Genomic DNA, 21,862 nt, shown 5'->3' on the forward strand with positions numbered 1-21,862 from the left:
ATGACAGAAAACTGGACTGAAAGTTAAGAGTGAAAATTAATTGAGTCACCATTATCTTGAGGATATTTATCTTTAGGGACTGATAAGGTTTGGCTGTGTCCTCGCCCAAATCTCATCTTGAAATGTAACTCCCAAAATTCCCATGTGTCTTGGGAGGTACCCATTGGGAGGTAATTGAATCATGGGGGCAGGTCTTTCCTGTGCTGTTCTCATGACAGTGAATAAATCTCATAAGATCTGATGGTTTTATAAGGGAGACTTTCCCTGCACAAGCTCTCTTCTTGCCTGCTGCCATCCATATAAGATGTGATTTGCTCCTCCTTGCCTTCCACCATGATTGTGAGGCCTCCCCAGCCAGGTGGAACTGTAAGTTCATTAAACCTCTTTCTCTTGTAAACTGCCCAGTTTTGGCTATGTCTTTATCAGCAGCATGAAAACAGACTAATACAGGGACCAAGCTTAAAGTTCGAGTAGTTTACATCTACTTTTATTTCCTTGCTTAGCCGATTAAATGCTGTTTGAATGCTACCTACAGGCTTATGACTTCTAAATTTATATCTTTAGCACAGACCTCTTCCTTAACTCGCCAGACTCATATATCAAGCTGCCTACTAAACATCTCAATTTGGATATCTAATTGGCATCTCAACCCTAATATGTAAAATACAGAGCCTTCAGTGTTTCCTCAAATAAATCTCTCCTACCTCAAGCCTTTCATATCTCAGTAAATGACACCATCATTCACCTACTTGCTCAGGACAAAACTTAAAAATGTTCTTTACATCTTCTCTGCTCATTCTCCCCATACTCAATTAACAGTCAATCTTGTATGCTTATCTTAAATTATACCCAACATCCTTCCATTTCTTTCCATTTCTGCCACCACCACACTGGTCTAAATTGTCTTATCTGTGTGACTGCAAGCATCTTAACTGGTATCTCTGCTCCCATTCTTGCCCATGGATGCTGTGTGACACAATTCCATATAATAGGTGTTACCTAGAGTTTGGACATAAATGGGAGACCTGCTTTTGTATCCCTACATTTATCATTTACCAATTCATTCAACATACATTTATTTGAACATCTATCATATGCCAGCCCATTCAAAGTTCTGGGGACACACTATTGAACAATACCTCCAAAGTTTGTGCTCTTCATGAACTTAACTTATAGTCAGAGAAGATAGATAATAAAGAAAAAAATATATAATATTTCAGGTGCTGGTAAGTGCATTGACAAATATGATGGGAGAAATATTTATATACATAAAATGAAATGTAAGTAGTGCCCTGAAGGAAGTAAGAAAACTAGCATTAGAGTGTCAGGGTACATAATTTTAAACAGAGAGAACAGAAACTGTAATGGTCTAGAGACAGGTCCATTAGAGAAGAACATGGAGGCCAGTGTGGCTGAGGCAGGATTAACAGGAGACAATGGTAACAGATGAGGGCAGAGAGGTTGCAGAGGGTCAGATTTCATAGGGTCTTGAAGGCCATGATGAAGGCTTTGGAATTTACTGAGTGAGATGAAATTCCACTGAAGGATTTGAAGCAGAGAACAGTAAACAGAATCACAATATGTGAGTAAAATTGGAAGCAGGAAGGCTTTGTATCAATTCTCATGTGAATTATCACAACAGCTTCTTACAATAATTCAGATGAGAGTTCATGATAGTTTAGATCTGGATGGTAGTCACTGAGGTATAGAGAAGAGGCTGGGCTGTGTGTGTATGATTTATAGATTTGATTTTATTATTTTAATACCATTTTATTATTACAGAAGTAGTGCATATATAGTGTAGATAATTTGAAAATATAGGCAAATAACATTCAAAAAATAAAAATATCACTTTTACAACATCTGGAGTGACATTGTTGCCTCTCTTGTCTTGTAACCTGCTTTCCCTGGTCAATTATCTTCATTGTCCCATTTAAGTATATTTTCATTTTATTCAATACTAACTCCATAATCAACTGTGATTATTTTTTGAAATTATAGCCAACAGGATCTGATATGGTTTTGCTGTGTCCCCACCCAAATCTCATCTTGAATTCCCATGTGTTGTGGGAGGGACATGGTGGGAGGTAATAGAATTATGCGGGCAGGTCTTTCCCGTGCTGTTCTTGTGCTAGTGAATAACTCTCATGAGAGCTGGATGGTTTTAAAAAGAGGCGTTCTCAGCCAGGCTGTGGCTCATGCCTGTAATTTCAGCACTTTGGAGGCTGAGGCAGGTGGATTACAAGGTCAGGAGTTTGAGACCAGCCTGGCCAAAATGGTGAAACTCCATCTCTACTAAAAATACAAAAACTACTGGTGTGGTAGCACATGCCTGTAGTCCCAGCTATTCAGGAGGCTGAGGCAGGAGAATCACTTGAACCTGGGAGGTGGAGGATGTACTGAGCCAAGATCATACCTGAGACTGGGCAATTTACAAAAGAAAGAGGTTTTCTGGACTTACAATTTCATGTGGATGGGGAGGCATCACAATCATGGTGGAAGGCAAGGAGGAGCAAGTGCATACAGCACAAGGACCCTGAGAACACACTGATACAGTATGTTGATACCAGTAGAGTGGGGTGCTGCTGAAAAGATACCTGAAAATCTGAAAGTGACTTTGGAACTGGGTAAGAGGCAGAGGTTGGAACAGTTTGGGCTCAGAATAAGACAGGAAACTGTAGGAAAGTTCGGAACTTCCTAGAGACTTGTTGAATGGGTTTGACCAAAATGCTGATAATGATAATGACAATGACATCCAGGCTAAGGTGGTCTCAGATAGAGATGAGGAACTTGTTCGGAACTGGAGCAAAGGTAACTCTTGTTATGTTTTAGTAAAGAGACTGGTGGCATTTTGCCCCCGTCCTAGAGATTTGTGGAATTTCAAATTTGAAAGAGATGATTTAGGGTGTCTGGTAGAAGAAATTTCTAAGCAGCAAGTATTCGAGATGTGACTTGGGTGCTGTTAAGGGCATTCAGGTTTATATGGGAAGCAGAGGATAAAAGTTTGGAAAATTTGCAGCCTGACAATGCTAGAGAAAAGAAAATCCCATTTTCTGAGGAGAAATTCAAGCAGGCTGCAGAAATTTGCATAACTAATAAGGAGCCAAATTTAATCTCCAAGGCAATGGGGAAGATGACTCCAGGGCATGTCAGAGATCTTCACAGCAGCCCCTCCCATCACAGACCTAGAGACCTAGAAGAAAAAAGTTTCATGGGCCAGGCCCAGGGTCCTTGTGCTGTATGCAGCTTAGGGACTTTGTACCCTGTGTCCCAGCCATTATAGCCACATGATGTTGAGCCTACCAGTACACAGAAGTCAAGAATTGGAGTTTGGGACATTCTGCCTAGATTTCAGAAGATGTATGAAATGCCTGGACGCCTAGACAGTTTGTTGTAGGGGTGGGCCCTCATGTAGAACCTCTGCTAGGGCAGTGCAGAAGGGAAATGTCAGCTCAGAGTGCTCACAGAGTCCCTACTGGGGCACCACCTAGTGGAGCTGTGAGAAGAAGGCCACTGTCCTCCAGACCCTAGAATGGTAGATCCACTGAAAGCTCGATCTGGCTTTTGGAAAAGCCACACATAATGCCAGCTTGTGAAGGCAGCCAGGAGGGAGGCGGTACCCTGCAAAGCCACAGGGGTGGAGCTACCCAAGACCATGGAAACCCACCCCTTGCATCAGCATGACCCACATGCAAGACATGGAGTCAAAGAAGATCATTTTATTTATTTATTTGTTTGTTTGTTTGTTTTTATTTTGAGATGGAGTCTCACACTGTCACCTGGGCTGGAGTGCAATGGCACAATCTCTGCTCACTGCAACTTCTGCCTTCTGGGTTCAAGTGATTCTCCTGCCTCAGCCTGCTGAGTAGCTGGGATTCCAGGCATGAGTCACCACATCCGGCTAATTTTTTGTATTTTTAGTAGAGATGGGGTCTCACTATCTTGGTCAGACTGGTCTTGAACTCCTGACCTCGTGATCCACCCTCCTCAGCCTCCCAAAGTGCTCAGATTACAGGTGTGAGCCACTGCGCCTGGCCATTTTAGAGATTTAACATTTGACTGCCCCATAGAATATCGAACTTGCATGGGGCCTGTAGCCCTTTTGTTTTGGCCAATTTCTCCTATTTGGAATGGCTGTATTTACCCAATTCCTATACCTTATTGTATCTAGGAAGTAATGAACTTGCTTATTATTTTACATGCTTATAGGTAGAAGGGACTTGCCCTGTCTCAGATGAGATGTTGGACTGTGGACTTTTGAGTTAATACTGAAATGAGTTATGACTTTGGGGGACTGTTGGGAAGGCATGATTGGTTTTGAAATGTGAGGATATGAGATTTGGAAGGGGCCAGGGGCAGAATTATATGATTTTGCTGTGTCCCCACCCAAATCTCATCTTGAATTCCTATGTGTTGTGGGAGGGACCTGATGGGAGGTAACTGAACTGTGGCAGCAGGTCCTTTCCTTGCTGTTCTCGTGATAGTGAATAAGTCTCACAAGACCTGATGCTTTTAAAAAGAGGTGTTTCCCTGCACAAGCTCACTCTCTTTGCCTGCTGACATCCATGTAAGACGTAACTTGCTCCTCCTTGCCTTCTGCCATGATTGTGAGGTGTCTCCAGCCATGTGGAACTGTGAGTCCATCAAACCTGTTTCGTTTGTAAATTGTCCAGTCTCAGGTATGTCTTTACCAGCAGTGTGAAAACAGATGAAAACAGGATCCTTTACAGATTAGATGTTAATGTAAGAGAAAAGAGTTGGAAAACTTCAAGGTCTTTGGACTGAATAACGGAAATAGGGAATAGTTTCACTTATTCATTTAGTTTTTTGAGATCAAGTCTCACTCTGTCACCCAGGCTGGAGTGCAGTGAGGCCATCTCAGCTCACTGCAACCTCCGCCTCCCTGGTTCAAGAGATTCTTGTGCCTTAGTCTCCTGAGTAGCTGGGACTACAGTTGTGCACCACCATGCCTGGCTAATTTTTGTATTTTTAATAGAGATCAGATTTTGCCATGTTGCCCAGGCTGGTCTTGAACTGCTGGGCTCAACCAGTACACATGCCTCAGCTTCCCCAAGTGTTGGGATTATAGGTGTGAGCCACCATGCATGGCCAGGAATGGTTTTTGATTGCCATGGAGAAGGCTGGGCAATCAGCAGGTTTTGGGAAGGGGTAGGAATCAAGATTCTAATAATTGTGTACTCCAAAACCTAAAATGCAATAAAAAAATAAAAATAAAGAAAGAAAAAATTAAAAATTAAAAAAAGATTCTAATTGTGTACATGTTAAAGTAGGGAGTTGATATGTAAATTTTGACTTGAGGAGAGAGATCTGAGAATATCTCCAGATATTCAACTGGAATTATCTGCAGATTGATAGTACTTAAAATCATGAGGCTAAACAATGTTGCCACAGAGTGAGTATATATAGAATAAAGGAGAAGTTGGAGAACTAATGCCTGGATCACTCTAACTTTTAAAGAAGGACTCACAAAGGTGACAAAGATTGGTAGTGAGTTTAGTAGAAAAGTGAACAAAAGTGCTGTTAGAGAAAGCAAGTAAGAACATGTATCAAGGATGGAGTAATCACCTCTCAAATACTGCTGAGAGTTCAACTAAGATATGGACTGGGAATTCATAATGTAAAGATAAACAATGACCTTGAAAATGTAGTTCTTATAAAATAATAGAGATAAAAGCTTCTTTGGAGTGGATTAAAGAGGAGAGAATGGCAGGAAAAGATGCAAAGGCTGCAAGCAGGGACAATTATTTTAAGATGGTCTTTGTAAAAATAGGGGAAGAAATAATAGCATAATTGATGTTGATGAGATTCATCCAGTGGACAGATAAATTGATGATGTAAGAGCTAAAAGGAGAAATTGCTGGAGCAATGTTTTTTATGAAGGGAGAAGAGATGGGGATCAAGTACAAAACTGGAGACGTTGGCCTTAGGAGCACAGTCATTCTATTTATTGTCAGAAGTGTGAAGGCAGAGTATACGGGTACAGATGTCAGTAAATGTGATGTTGGGAGTCTGTGGAGGTTCATTGCACAGCATCAGTTAAGAGTGAAAATGGGCATTGCCAAATGGAAAAAAGGTGTTTGAAATTCAAGGAAAAGACAGAAAATATAAGAGTGAGGTCCAGGAGAATGAGAAAGTCAGTGGACAAGGGAAATATTCTTGAGCTAGAAAGCAAGGTGGGAAAGTGACAAGTCATGTTTGTCCCTTCTTGTTCCTCAGACATGCTAAACTTTTTCCATTCTCAGGGCCTTTGCATTTTCCGTTCCCTCTGTCTGGAAATGTCTTCTCTCAGAGCTCCATCAGCTGGCCTCTTAGCATCATTTGGGTCTCAAGTCCTCAAAGATTATTTCTCTGACCACCACAGCTGATGTTAACACTCTACCATATTACTCTATCATACTATTGTCTCTACCATATTATTCTATTCTATCTTCTGAATCATACCATCGAGATTGCCTTATTTAGTTTTGTACTAACTCATCTCTCGCTCTTTCCAATAGAATATAAGCTCCTACTATGTGGCACTCCAATGTGCTACTTGACTGCTCAACTTCCCTCTACTCCCCTAAACATAAAATTCTCCTGCTTTGCCTCTGGATCCACAGTATCATGAAAACCAGTCCTCCCCAAATCCTCAACCTCTTTACCATGAACTCACTTCTTCCTGCTGCCTCTCTTAAAGTTCTCTGATGAGACTAAGGTTTTCCCTCCAGCTCACAAGGTTGATAGGTGAGGCTGACTTTCTTCCTGCTCCCCACCGCTTCTTCTTGACCTTGATTCCTCTATCCTCTTGTAAACCTCTCTTCTCTCTATCTCACCAGAGTACAAATTTCAAGCCACCTTGATTTTTCATCCTCTCTCATTGTTGTGTCATCATCTGGTAAAGTGAAATGTCACAAGAGCAGAGCAAAGGAGTAACCAATGAATTCATACCTGTTTCTTAGAACATGCAGGGAGCTACTCAAACCATAATCCCAGAGCCGCTCCACTGCAGCAATAAAATAGTGTCGTGTTTTCTTTTGAAAGTTGCGGGGGCTCTGATTTTCATCCTCACCATAAATGTCAAAATCTTCCTTCTTCATTTCAGTTGAGATGGTATCATCATAGTCAATTTCCTCTTGATGGCGTTTCAACACTGGCGGGTGTTGAGAACACAGCCTTTCAGTCTCACTTTGCTTTGCCCAGGTGACTTCTATTTGGGGCTTATTTTGTCCCTCATTTATTGCTGGTATTGCATGATTGCTTTCACAAGGGTTCAGGGACAAAATGGTATCCTTTATCTTAAAAGCAGTGTTTTCTGGCGACTTCTCTTGGGATTTCCACTCTTCTTTTGATATTTGAGTACCATAGTAGTTATCCCAAGCAAGAGAACCCAATAACTTGGAGGGAGTCTTTGCAGAGCTTTCTGTTACTCCTCTGAGAAAGGGAATTTTTCCTGGTCTGTTTGCTTCATTCCACTTATTAGCTCCTTCTGTTTCCTGAAGAAGGCTTCCTTCCATGAGATCTAGATGGCCAGGAGACCTATTAGTAGTTTCTGCAGGCAAAAAGTCTTTCTGATAAATGTGAACTTTTGGAAACAATTCAACTTTGCCAGATGTTTTGGGCAAGCCTGGTTTCAAGAGAATAGTGTTCTCAAGTTTCTCGTACATGACTGAATTTGTGGCACTTGTCCCCACGGAGCCAACCTCTCTTTGATCACCAATCATCTCCAAGGTTAGAATGGCTAAAGAAAGGTTATTTTCTTTGGCTCCTTGTAAGATACGACTGCTTTCTTGGACCCCAGAATTTTTCTTTCTATAAGATAGTGCTAGAAGATGAGAAGAGTTGTTTTGGAATGGGACCCTGGTCAGATCTATAGGACTAATAGATGGCAATAAAGATACTTTTGCTTGAGTGATGCTATGATTCCTCGTAAGACAATCTGATAAGGGAGACTGAGTAACGGCCCCTTTGTCCTTTTCATTGACATCTATCTTTGTGAGTGTGCTCGGGGTGAAATGTTTCATGTTTTCAGACCATCGGGTTGAGGTGTCATCCACAATTAGCCTCTTTTCAAGCTCTGTTTCTTCTACTGGGAGTCTGAATTGTTTCAAAGCTCTCTTACTACGTTGAGTGACAACATTCTGCTGGCTTGGATTAGAAGATAGCTTTGTGGTGTGTGGAGATTTCTCTACCATTTGCTTGGTTTGATTTCCCAAGCCTTCCAAGTTTTCTTCCTCTCCTTTCTTTGTTCTATGTGTTGAATCATTTAATGCCCCCTCATATGCACTTTCTACGTGTTGTCTAGTGCTCAGTAAGAAAAGGTTCTTCATGAAATTCTTAGTGCCAGTCACTGTATGTATCTGAGGCAAAACTACATCCTCTTGGATTAACGTTTCCTTCCTTTCTATTTCTTCCTGAATATTTTTTTCTTGATTGTGTGTACTATTTTCATGTAAATTATCCAAGTTAGTAAGAAACAGGTTTCTGCTGCTTGGAAAAATCATCTCTTTGAGTCCTGAGTCCTTTGTAAATTCGTCCTTTCCTACTACCACTTGATTTTCCTCAGACAAAAAGTTCTGACCTTCCACAGATTTTTCTGGTCCTAAGGATACTAATTGCTTTGCACTAGGGCCTTGCCCAGAGTTCAGGGAGTTATTTCCATGACTCCTTTGTATCCAATTTGCTGATTCTGACAAGAATAGCATTTTAAAGAATGACATATTTGGATTTTCTGCATCTGGTGGCATAGGGCCCTCTTTTTTTTGGTGGACTATTTCCATGTTTTTTGATGAAGTAGTTTTATTTGACATATGATTTACCCTCAGAGCTGTAGTATTTTTGTCTGTAAGCATTCTGTCATGAATCAAAGGTGTCACTTTTTGAAACTCAGTATCACTTTCTAATATATTTTGCCAGACTAATGTACTATTCTCAATTAATAATGTTGGGCCATCAGTGTGAGTCTTTCTATTAGTTGCTAAATTATTGGAAGATTCTTTTTTCTTTAACAAAGAGATACTAACTTGTTGAGCTGTTTTTTCTTTTAATAACCTACCAGTCTCTGTTGATGATACATTTTTTCCAAATGAGCTTTCTTGGCTATCCATTAAACCTGATTCTAACAACTTTGAATCATTATTTTCTTCACTCAAGCTCAGAGGTACACCAGACTCAATAATGGGAGATGACTTTTTGCCAAATAGAGTGGTGTCTAATTGACTATGAGAATGAGCTGGCATATTTTGGGATCCTAAGGAACTTGTATTACCAGTACCTACTGCCACATTGTCTGATGGAATTGTTGAAGTCAGATTATTTGATGAATTAGAAATTTTAAAATTAAGTTTCTTCAGCTCTGTTGCCATAGTTGTCCCCAGTTTCTCATTTAATCTTAATTGGAGGCCTGGCTCTGGGGTAAATACCATATCCCCACTGTGATGGAGCTGTGGCCTGAGGTGTGTCATTTCAGATGGGCTGTCATTACTGTCTATTGCTCCAGGTGATGGATCATCAGAAAAAGTCTCATATTTGGCTTCTTGGAGATCAGGTAAGGATAGCCCATGTGGAGTAGGACTCTGTTGCAAAAGCATCAGCAAATCACTAGAGGAGACATTTTGTACTTTAGGCATATGCGTTCTGTGTCCAAACCAAGGGTCAGTCTTCTCTATGTCATTTTCTGTAATTGTGGTGGCATTAAATTGATTTTGCCTAGTGCTAGGGTGTCTTGAATTCTGGGAGAAGCTTCTTGGTTCAATGCCATTGTTTTCACTCAGCAAGTATGTTGAAATATCTTCATAAGTGTCTTCATAATAATCACCAGTGTTCTTGTCACAACTAGAAACCTTCAGTAAGGCGGTCATGCCTCTGTTCCGAAAGTCTGAGTTGTGGCACCCCAGAATCCATAAGCCTAGATATGAGGAAGAATAAGACTCTGGGTTACTCATAATAAAAATCCTAAGAAAGTTCTGTTAGAGAGTCTCTCCCGTTCCCAGATACATGAAAAAATACTAGTCAGTATTATTATATCACAGGTCACTGGGTTAAACCCCTGGCATATGTAATATAAAAGTGGTTTTGCATTGCTGCTGTTGTGCTATGCCTGTTTGTGACCATAAGAAAGGACTGTGGGGAGGCTGAGGCGGGTGGATCACGAAGTCTAGAGACTGAGACCATCCTGGTCAACATGGTGAAACCCTGTCTCTACTAAAAACACAAAAAATTAGCTGGGCATGGTGGCGCGTGCCTGTAATCCCAGCTACTCGGGAGGCTGAGGCAGGAGAATTGCCTGAACCCGGGAGGCGGAGGTTGCGGTGAGCTAAGATCATGCCATTGCACTCCAGCCTGGGTAACAAGAGCAAAACTCCATCTCAAAAAAAAAAGAAAAAAAAAAAAGAAAGGACTGTGATATTGCTAGCTATGTGCAGAAAGCAGAAAGTGGACCCCTTCCTGACTCCTTACACTAAAATTAACTCCAGATAGATTAAAGACTTAAACATAAGACCTAACACCATAAAAACCCTAGAAGAAAATCTAGGCAAAACCATTCAGGACATAGATTGCATGTTTTCTCTTGTCCTTAAACAAGGTACAAATATGTTCTGATCAAGGTTTGCTAGCAGAGAGGATAAGCAGCATAAGACATGAACCGACACTTCTCAAAGAAGATATGCACGTGGCTCAACATTACTAATCATTTGAGAAATGCAAATGAAAACTACAATTAGGTATCATCTCACAGCAGTCAGAATGGCTGATATTACAACATCAAAAAATAACAGATGTTGGTGAGATTTTGGAGAAAAGAAAACACTTATACACTGCTGGTAGAAATATAAATTAATTCAGCCACTGTGGGAAACAGTGTGGAGATTTCTTGTATAACTTAAAAGAGAACTACCATTTGATCGAGCAATCTCATTACTGGTTATATGCCCAGAGGAATACAAATCATTCTACCATAAAGACACATGCATGTATATATTCATTACAGCACTATTCATCCTACTAGCAAAGACATGGATTCAACCTAAATTCCCATCAATGGTGAATTACATATATATACCATGGAATATTACACAGACACAAAAAATAAGATCATGTCCTTTACAAAACATGGATGGAGTTGGAGACCATTATCCTAAGTGAATTAATGCAGGAACAGAAAACCAAATACTGCATGATCTCACTTATAAGTGAGTGCTAAACATTGAGTACACATGGACACAAAGAAGAGAATAATAGACACTGGGGCCTACTTGAGGGTTGAGGGGTGAGGATGAAAAAACTACCTATTGGGTACTATGCTTATTAACTGGGTGACAAAATAATCTGTACACCAAAACCCCACAAAATGCAATTTACCCGTGTATCAAACCTGCATATGTACCCCCTGAAACTAAAATAAAGTTGGAAAGAAAAAAAGAGAAAGAATGACAGAATTTTCCAAACCTAGAGAAAGATATGAATATCCAGGCACAAGAAGTTCAAAGAACACCAAGAAGATTCAACCCAAAAAAGACTACCTCAAGGCATATAATAATGAAATCTTAAAGGTCAAAAAACGTGTTTAAAGGCAGCAAGGGAAAAGAAGCAACAAACATAAGAAGAGAAACTTTATAGGCCAGGGGGTAAACTGAATGACCTATTCAAAATGCTGAAGGGAAAAGACTCCCAAACTAGAATATTATGTCCAGAAAAGTAATTCTTCAAACATTAAGGAGAAATAAAGACTTTTCCAGACAAATAAAAGCTAAGGAATTTGTCAAAACTGGACCTATCTTTTAAGAAATGGTAAGGAGAGTTCTTTAATCTGAAACAAAAGGATGGTAAAGAGCAAGAGGAAATGATCTACAGGCACAAAACTCACTGGAAATAGTAAATACACAGACAAATGCAGAATATGCAGTATGTAAAATACTCTTATCTTCAGTATGAACAGTAAATGAAAAGCCGAATAAAAATAACAGTAACTATTACACAAAAATTTGTTAAGAGATAGATAATGTAAAAAGGCATAAATTGAAACAACAAAAAGTCAAAAAGAGGCAGGGGATGGACTTCAAAAGAAAGTTTTTAGTTTTCTCTTTGCTTTTTTTCTTTGAATTGCAATCAGAGTTGTCATAAGTTTAAAATAGTTGGTTATAAAATGTTACAAGCCTCGTGATAACTACCAAGCAGAAACCTCTAATAGATACACACACACAAAAATAAGAGATTAAAACATACTACCAGAGAAAATCACTTTTATACAAAGGCAAACAGGAAAGGAAGAAGAGAGGACTAACAAAATAACCACAAATCAAATAACCAAGTGGCAGTAGTAACTGCTTACTTAACAACAGTAACACTGAGCATAAATGAACTAAATTCTTGAATGAAAACAAGAATCAACCATATGCTGCCTGCAAGAAACTCACTTTACCTTAGAAAGAAACACAGACTGAAAATGAAGGCATGGAAAAAGATATTCCATGCAAATAGAAACAAAAAAGCAGGAGTAGGTATATCAGCTAAAATAGACTGCAATTCAGAAACAGGAAAAACAGACAAAGAAGGTCACTACATAATGATAAAAGGGTCAATTCAGCAAAAGGATGTAATAATTCTAAATGTATATGTACCTAACACTGGAGCACTGACACATATAAAGCAATTCTTATTAGAGCTAAAACGAGACATAGACTCCATTACAATAATTAGGCATTTCAATACCCCACTTCCGGCACTAGAGAGATTACTAGATAGAAAATCAACAAAGAAATATCACACTTAATATGCACTACAGACCAAATGGACCTAATAGACATTTACAAAATATTTCATCCAACAACCACACAATACACTTTTTTTTTCTCCTCAGCATATGGAACATTCTCAACAGATCATGTAGTAGACCACAAAACAATTAAAAATATTCCCCCAAAATGAAATCATATCCAGTATCTTTACTGATCTCAATGGGATAAAACTGGAAATCAATAACGAGAGGAATTTTGGAAACTATATGAATACATGGAAATTAAATAACATGCTTCTGAATGACCACTGGGTCAATGAAGAAATTAGGAAGAAAATTTAAATTTTTTTAAACAAATGAAAATGGAAATACAGCATACCAAAACCTATGAAGCAGAACTAAAGGAAAATTTGTAACAATAAACACCTACATCAAAAAAGTAGAAAGTCCTCAAATAAACAACATAATGATGCATTTTAAAGAACTAGAAAAACAAGATCAAACCAAATTCATAGCTAGTAGAAGGAAAGAAATAATAAAAATGAGAGCAGAAATTGAAACTAAAATAACAGTTAAAAAGATCAATGAAATGAAAAGTTGGTTTTTAGAAAAGATAAACAAAATTGAGAAACCTCTAGTCAGACTAAGAAAAGGAAAAGGTAAGACAGAAATTGAAACTAAAATAACAGTTAAAAAGATTGAACATAAGAAATATAAACCTTGGGCCAGGCACAGTGGCTCATGCCTGTAATCCCAGCCCTTTGGGAGGCCAAGGCGGGCAGATCACTCGAGGCCAGGAGTTTGAGACCAGCCTGGCCATCATGGCAAAATCCCGTCTCTACTAAAAATTCAAAAATTAGCCAGGTGTGGTGGCACACACCTGTAATCCCAGCTACTTGGGAAGCTGAGGCACAAGAATAACTTGAACCTGGGAGGCGGAGGTTGCAGGAAGCTGAGATCGACCACACTCTAGCCTGGACGACAGAATGAAACTCTGCCTCAAAAATCGAAAGAAACAAAGAAAGAAAGAAAATAAAAAGAAAGAAAAGAAAGAGAAAGAAGGAAAGAAAGAAAGAAAGAAAGAGAAAGACAAAACTTGAATAGATTAATAACAAGTGATGAGATAGAAATAGTAATAAAAAGTCTCTCAACAAAGAGAAGCCCAGGACCTGATGGCTTCATTGCTGAATTCCACCAAACATTTTTCTTAAAGAAAAGAACTAATACCAACTATCCACAAGCTATCCCCCCCCAAAAAGGAGTAAATATTTCCAGACTCATTCCACAAGGCCAGTATTACCCTGAAATCAAACCAGACACACACACACACACACACACACACACACACACACACACACACAAGCTACAGGCCAGTATCTCTGATTAACATTAATGCAAAAATCCTCAGCAAAATATTAGCAAACGCCATTCAACAACACAGTAAATGATCATTCATCATGATTAAGGGGGATTCATCCAAGGGATGCAAGGATATTCAAAATATGGAAATGAATCAATGTGATACATTGTATCAACAGAATGAAGGACAAAAACATATGATCATTTCCATTGATGCCAAAAAAATTAAATTCAACACCCCTTCATGATAAAACTCTCAACAAACTGGGTATAGAAAGCATACCTCAAAACAATAAAGGCCATATATGACAAACCATGGCTAATATTATACTGAATGTGGAAAACTGAAAACCTTTCCTCTAAGATATGGAACAAGATAAGGACACCCACTTTCACCAGTTCTATTAAATGTAGTCCTGGAAGTTCAAGCCAGAACAAGTAAGCAAGAGAAAGAAATAAAGGGTCTCCAATTTGGAAGGAAAAAGTCGAATTCTCCTTGTTTATAGATGACATAATCTGATATTTTGAAAAAAACTAAAGACTCCACCAAAAAACTATTAAAACTGATAAACAAATTCAGTAAACTTGCAGGATAAAAAACCAACATGTAAAAATCAGTAGCATTTCTATATACCAAGAGTTAATGACCTTAAAAAATCATTTACAATAGCTACAATAAAAATAAATTAAATATCTAGGAATAAATTTAACCAAAGAGCTGAGATGTTTCTATAATGAAAACTAAAATACTGATAAAGGGAATTGAAGAAAACATAGAAAAACTGAAAATGTATCTATCCCATGTTCATGGGCTGGAAACACTAATATTGTTAAAATATCAATGCTACCAGATTTAATGTAATACCTATCCAAATACCAATGAAATTACTCACAAAAATAGAAAAAATATCTTAAAATTTGTATGGAATAACAAAAGATTCCAAAGAGCCAAAGCAGTTCTGAGCAAAAAGAACAAAGCTGGAAGAATGACACTACTTGACCTCAAACTATACCACAAAGCTGTGGTAACTAAAACAGCATGGTACTGGCATAAAACCAGAAACATATGCCAGTGTAACACAACAGAGAACTCAGAAATAAATCCACATATTTATAGCCAACTCATTTTTGACAAAATTCTCAAGAACATGCACTGGTGAACGAATAGCCTCTTCAATAAATGGTGTGGGAAAACTGGATATCCACATGCAGAAGAATGAAACTAGATCCCTATCTCTCACTATATACAAAAATCAAATCAAAATGAATTAGAGACTTAAATATAAAACTTGAAAGTATAAAACTGCTGGAAGAAAACATTGGGAAAATGCTCCAGGACATTGGTCTGGGAAAGATTTTGCAGATAAGACTTCAAAAGCACAAGTGACTAAAGCAAAAATAGACAAATGGGATTATATCAAGCCATAAAGCTTCTGCACAGCAAAGGAAACAATTAACAAAGTGAAGAGACAATCTATAGAATACGATGAAGTATTTGCAAACTATACAACCGAGAGGGTATTAATAACCAGAATATATAAGAAACTTAAGTCAATACCAAAAAAAAGAGAATCCTATTAAAAATGGACAAAGATCTTAAGAGACATTTCTCAAAAGAAGACATACAAATGGCCCACAAGTATGTGAAGAACTGCTCAACATGACTAATTACCAGAGAAATGCAAACCAAAGTACAATGAGATATTTCACTCCTGTTAAATGGCTTTTATCAAAAAGATAAAAAAAAATAAGGAATGCTGGTGAGGATGTGACAAAAGGGGAACGCTCGTACACTGTTGGTGGGAGTGTAAATCAGTACAGATACTATGGAAAAGAGTAAGGAGGTTCCCCAAAAAATGAAAAATAAAACTATCAGGTGATCCAGCAATCCCACTGCTGGATATATGTCCAAAGACAGGAAATTGATGTATCAAACTGATAGATGCACACCAATGTTTATTACAGCAACATTCACAATAATTAGGATATATAATCAACCTAAGTATACATCAACAGATGAATGAATAAAGACAGTGTGGTATATATACACAATAGAATATTACTTAGCCATTAAAAAGAATGAAATCCCATCATTTGTGGCAACATGGATGAACCTGGATATCATTATGTTAAGTGAAATAAGCCAGATATAAAAGAGAAATACCACATTTTCACTTACATGTGAGAGCTTAAAAAATGGATCTCACAGAGATAGAGAGTAGAATAGTGCTTAACAGAGTTTGGGAAGGTTATGGGGGATTTGGTGGAATGAAGAGAGGTTGAGTAATAGGTAGAAAATTACTCTTAAATAGAAGGGGTAAGTTGCAGTGTTCAATACGACAGTAGGGTGACTATACTTAAGAATAATACATTGTGTAATTCAACGTTTTTAAGGTGATAAATATCCCAGTTAATTTGATCATTATGCATTGTATACTTATATGAAAATATCACATGTACCCCCTAAATATGCACAATTATGTATCCATAAAAACTGTAAAAATTGGCCCTTGGCATGTGAAGACAGTTTTAGAGCAAAGACTTTTAAGTTAAATACTCGAGTTGGTGTTGTCATTAAAATGCCTATCCTGCATGATCTGCACATGTACCCCAGAGCTTTAAGTATAATAATAAAAATAAATAAATACCCCAAAATGCCTTGCAATTGCCAAAATCACTCGAATCATTTCATATCTGCCCAAATGGGAGCTAGTGGACAAAGCAGCATATGAATGGCTAGTGAAGCATTCACAGCTGTTGGTAAAAAAATAATATATGTAACTAACCTGGGTTTTCCATTGACATGAAAACAGTTTCTCCTGAGAATGGGAATAGGGTAAGTGTGTCTTCATAGACCATTTTGTGTTTGAAGGTATATCCAGAGAAGAAGACAGAAAGGAAGTCAGTCTGTGCTCCAATGCTTAGAATGTACCAGTACGCCACCTCATGCAAACAAACTGACAACTGCAAACTATCGAAAACATAGCCATTGATGCCTGCAAAACAATGGGAAAAAGAGGTTAGTCATATCACAGAGTTAGTATTTTGGATTGTGATTGCTGTGATACAATTAGGAATTATTGCATGTTATGCCCATTATCTTATTCCCAGGAAGAGATATCATATATTTCAAAAAAGCAGATTGCTAATAATCATCTGGGATCCAATCCCAATGTGAGGAGACAGTCATAAACCTCATGATAAAGATTAATTTCGATATTATATGGGAGGCAGTTTGATGAGAAACAGGATGTTCGCATGGTCTCAAAGTATATCCCTTCAAACTGTTTATTAGTTGCAAGGGAGAAAATAGTCACTACACAGAGGAGCAACCAGAAAAAAAAAACCCTGAGTGCTTCAAGTTACCATCTGATCAAGGTGCAGATTCAAGGAAATGAAAGAAGTAGGACAAGTAGTTACTTGTACTAGATCTCTGTACTGCAGGGAATAAATGCTGTAAATGACAGCATTGGTTGATACAACTGGAATACCAGCTGTAAATTACAGAAATATATTTTATCAATTTGAAGTGTCTGTCATTTCATAACGTCAGGCTGGTTGTGTAAAAGAATATCTTTATTCACAGGAAATGTGTACTAAAGTGTTGAAAGGTAAAGGGGTGTGATGTCTGCAACCCATTTTCAAGTAAAAAAGTAGCAAAAGTGTGTATATAGAGAAAATAAAATGAAAAACAAAATTGCAAAATGTTAAACATTGGTGAATCTGGGCAAAGGGTATATGCAAGTTCCCTGTATTATTCTTGTAATTTTCTGTATATTTCAAATTATTTCAAACCAAAGAGCTAAGCAAAAGTAACACTGACCTTCCTATATGAAGGGAATTGTTTCTGAAAGCCTGTTCCACACATCTACTCATCCATCCATTCAATAAACACCTGTCTACTCTGTTACTATGTACTGTGTAAGTCTCAGACATTAGCTTAGTATAACTAATTAATCATTGAAGTTTTTTTCCTGTACAGCTTTAAGAGATATTATAAAGCTATTATAATTAAAAATGCAGTCTTAATGCAGAATAGATAAATATATCAAACAGAATATAGAATCCAGAAACTGACAAGAGTAAGTGGAAACTTAACATATAATAAAGGCAGCATCTCCAACCATTACAGGGAAAAATGAGCTATTTGGTAAATGATAACAGAAAATATGACTATCCACTTGCAAAAACAGATTCTACTTCATTTCACATAACTAATAAAAGTAAACTCCTGTTAAATTAATTTGAATTTGCCCTAAGGGTACCTCTGCACTTGAGTCCTTGCACAACAAAGCGCACCTGTCTTAGTTGATGAACTAACTGAAAGCCTAACTTAGGAATACGCTTTTATAACAAACAGCTCAGTCTCAGCCGATTATAGTTGCTGAATTTCCATCAACTGCAGGCAACCAACAGCTGGCTGCTGTTTTGTATCTGATTCTAGAATTATGTATAAAAGGCAATTATAATATTAAAGTACATTTGTTGTATTTTTGTCTTTTGACACTCCACATGGATTAAATAATTATATGTCTTTTGTGAAATATGTACACACTACATTTGGCTAGTATTAGTCCGCTAGGGCTGCTATAACACTATACCACAGAGACTGGGTGCCTTAAATAACAAGAATGTGTTTTCTCACAGTTTTGAACACTAAAAGTCCAAGATCAAGGTGTTGGCAGGTTGGGTTTTTACTGAAGCCTCTCTCAGGCCATAACACATATATACTAGACGTTGATTTCCTGAGTCAATAGGGTATGCATATGTTTGGCTTTAGATACTCCCAAAGTAAGTGCACAAATTTCCATCCTAACCAGAAATGTATGAGAGTTCTGGTTACTGCACGTCTTTACCAATACTTGGTATGGGCAATCTTTTTAATTTTAGACATTCTGGTTTATCTCATTGGTGGTTTTTTTTCTTTCTTTCTATTTTTTTTTTTTTTTGAGATGAAGTCCTACTCTGTTGCCCAGGCTCGAGTGCAGTGGCACAACCTCCACCTCCTGGTTCAAGTGATTTATCTGCCTCAGCCTCCCAAGTAGCTGGGACTGCAGGTGCATGCCATCATGCCTAGCTAACTTTTTGTATTTTTAGTAGAGATGGGGTTTCACCATGTTAGCCAGGATGGTCTTGATCTGCTGACCTTGTGATCCACCCACCGCAGCCTCTGAAAGTGCTGGGATTACAGGCGTGAGCCACCGCACCTTTTAATTTATTCATTAGCTTGCACAACAGTTACCTGAAATCACTGCAATGTAAGCCTTCCTCAGGCTTAATCACTAGAATGGCTAATTCTTCTCTATCCATTCTTTTTAAATTTATATTTTAATTGAAAGGGAAAAACAGAATCTATGATGTACATCACAATGTTTATATATGTATAATATATTGGAATGGATAAATGAAGCTATTAACGTATGCATTACTTCACATACTTATTTTTCTGGTGAAAACACTTGAAATCTACTCTCATAGCAAGTTTCTAGTATACAGTAGATTGTTACTAACTATAGTCACCACAGTGTACAATAGATGTGTTTAATTTATTCCTCTTGTCTAACTGCAATTGTCTGACCTGTGAAGTTTCTGTTGAGAAATCTGCTGCTAGCCTTACTGGAATTTCCTTATATGTGATTTGCTTCTTCTTTTTTGTTTTTCTTTCAGGATTCTCATTTTGTCTTTGATATTTGATAGTTTGATTGTAATGTGTCTTGGTATACTCTTGTTTGAATCTAACCTGACTAGAGATCTTTGAGCTTTTTGTATGTGGATATTTACATCTTGCCCCAGATTTGGAAAGTTTTCTGCTATCATTTCTTTAAATACACTTTCTTCCATTTTGTCTGTCTCTCCTCCTAATTACCCACATCCAAAATTTGGTGATCATCCTTGAATCCTCTTGGTCCTTTACCAAATATAGCTAATTATTTACCAAATCTTCTGCATGCTGTCCTCTAAACAAATCCTGTACATGTCCCTTCCTCTTCATTCCTACTGCAATTTCCGTATCATTTGTAGGATCCATCTATAAAATAAATCCTAAATCCTACAATTTTTTAAAACACAAAATCATAAAACAAACACCTAGGTCATGAAATACAATGCTGCTGGTATCCCCACAAAATACATGTGTTCATTCTCAAATCTTCTTCTATCTTGTCTTTTATGATAATCGTGTCCTTACTAGCCTTTATACTTTTCTTCCTGTGTATTCCTAAACAATATAACTTAATTTTGTCCATTTTTGAACTTTATGTAAATAATATAATACTGTATGTATTCTTTTGAGATTTACCTTTTTACTAAAAATTTTGCTTGTGATATTTATTCATATTGTTGTATATAGCTTTATTTTTGTGAATCTTCATTGTCGCACAGTATTTCATTGTATGAAAATAGATTATCCATTTTACTGCTAATGGAAATTTGAGTGGCTTACGTTTTGGGTCTCCCTCCTCCTGGTCTTTTTATTTTTCTTCTTTTCTTATCCCTCTGCCTTAGCATCTTTCTCCCTGGACTCTTCCTCTCAAGATCCTTCCCTGTGTCTCTTGGCCTGTGTCTCCCCCTGTACTCTTTCTCAACTCCAATCTCTTCTTTCTCTATTCCAGACTCTTATCTCCACCAGAAGCTATATTAGAAATCCCAGAGGATAAAAATACTTATTTTCTCCCAATATCTATATCATTTTCAGTGAAAATGTTTTTTGGCTCTACTAATGTCACTATATATCTCATGTTTTAATCACAAGAATGAAATACTAAGCATTAGGCTCTTGCACAAATGTCAGATCTGAATCATTCAGAAGGAAAGCAATACCCTGAACTATATAAAAAATAAAAATGCAACTGAAAGGACTAAACAAACTCAAAATTTTTAGAATAATGGATAGCTATTACTAAAATTCAGGCTTGATATGAGGCTCAACCCAAAGCTAAAGGGCTAAAGCTTTGAGATGAGGGGAATAGAATTGAAACACATGCCACATTCTGGTAGGTGAGTATAACCCACATTATAACTTTCCAAGATTCTCAGACAGGTAGGTGGTCCATACATTTTGTTTAGGATTTTTAGTTGCATCCAGTGGGACACACAGGGACATGTGTGTTCATTCCATCTTAAACATCTTAATAATCAGAATTTCAAAAGGCATATATTTGTTTTGAAAGACTATATTAGTTATCCACTAATACAGCATGAGAACACTCTTTTATCCACAAGCCCACTAGTAATTATAATTCTGGCAGTTTCATGGGTATAAAATGCTATCTCGTTGTTATTCTATTTTGCATTTCCCTGTAGGATAGTGCAATTGGAATTTTTTGTATCATATTTTTGACCATTCAGATTTGTGGGTATATTTAAACATATATGCATGTGTACGTATGCAATGGGCTGACTTGTGTTACCCCATCCCAAATTTATAACTTGTAGTCTTAAACCCTGGTACCTCAGCATGTGACTATACTTGGAGATAGTGTCTTTAAATAGGTAGTTAAAATAAGGTCATTAGGGTGGGCCCTAGCCCAACATTATCTGTATCTTTATTAGAAGAGGAGATTAGGACAAAGATACATAAAGGAGAAGCCATCTACAACACAAGGAGAGAAGCCTCAGAAGAAAGTGATGCTACCCACATCCTGATCTCTGCTGATGATTAAGCCACCCAATCTGCAGTACTTTATTATGGCAGCACTAGAAGACTAATACAATGTATGTATGTTTTTATATATGATTATATAATTATAGAGAAAATGTTTTAAAATG

The 21,862-nt window shown here is 37.6% G+C and overlaps 1 protein-coding gene across 5 annotated transcripts in view; it reads right to left on the reverse strand.

Annotated features, from left to right (window-relative positions):
• The window catches only part of F8 (coagulation factor VIII), a 187,104-nt gene that overhangs the window by 76,794 nt on the left and 88,448 nt on the right, over window positions 1–21,862 (reverse strand). For all 5 annotated transcript variants that reach the window (XM_078363719.1, XM_054251006.2, XM_078363717.1 and 2 more), the window contains 2 exons: window positions 16,882–17,091; window positions 6,952–9,907 (listed from right to left, as the gene is read on the reverse strand). In XM_078363719.1, the coding sequence (XP_078219845.1) occupies window positions 6,952–9,907; window positions 16,882–17,091 (3,166 nt within the window). The remainder of the gene's footprint in view (window positions 1–6,951; window positions 9,908–16,881; window positions 17,092–21,862) is intronic.

This window comes from Callithrix jacchus, chromosome X (genome assembly GCF_049354715.1).
Source record: "Callithrix jacchus isolate 240 chromosome X, calJac240_pri, whole genome shotgun sequence".
NCBI lineage: Eukaryota > Metazoa > Chordata > Mammalia > Primates > Cebidae > Callithrix > Callithrix jacchus.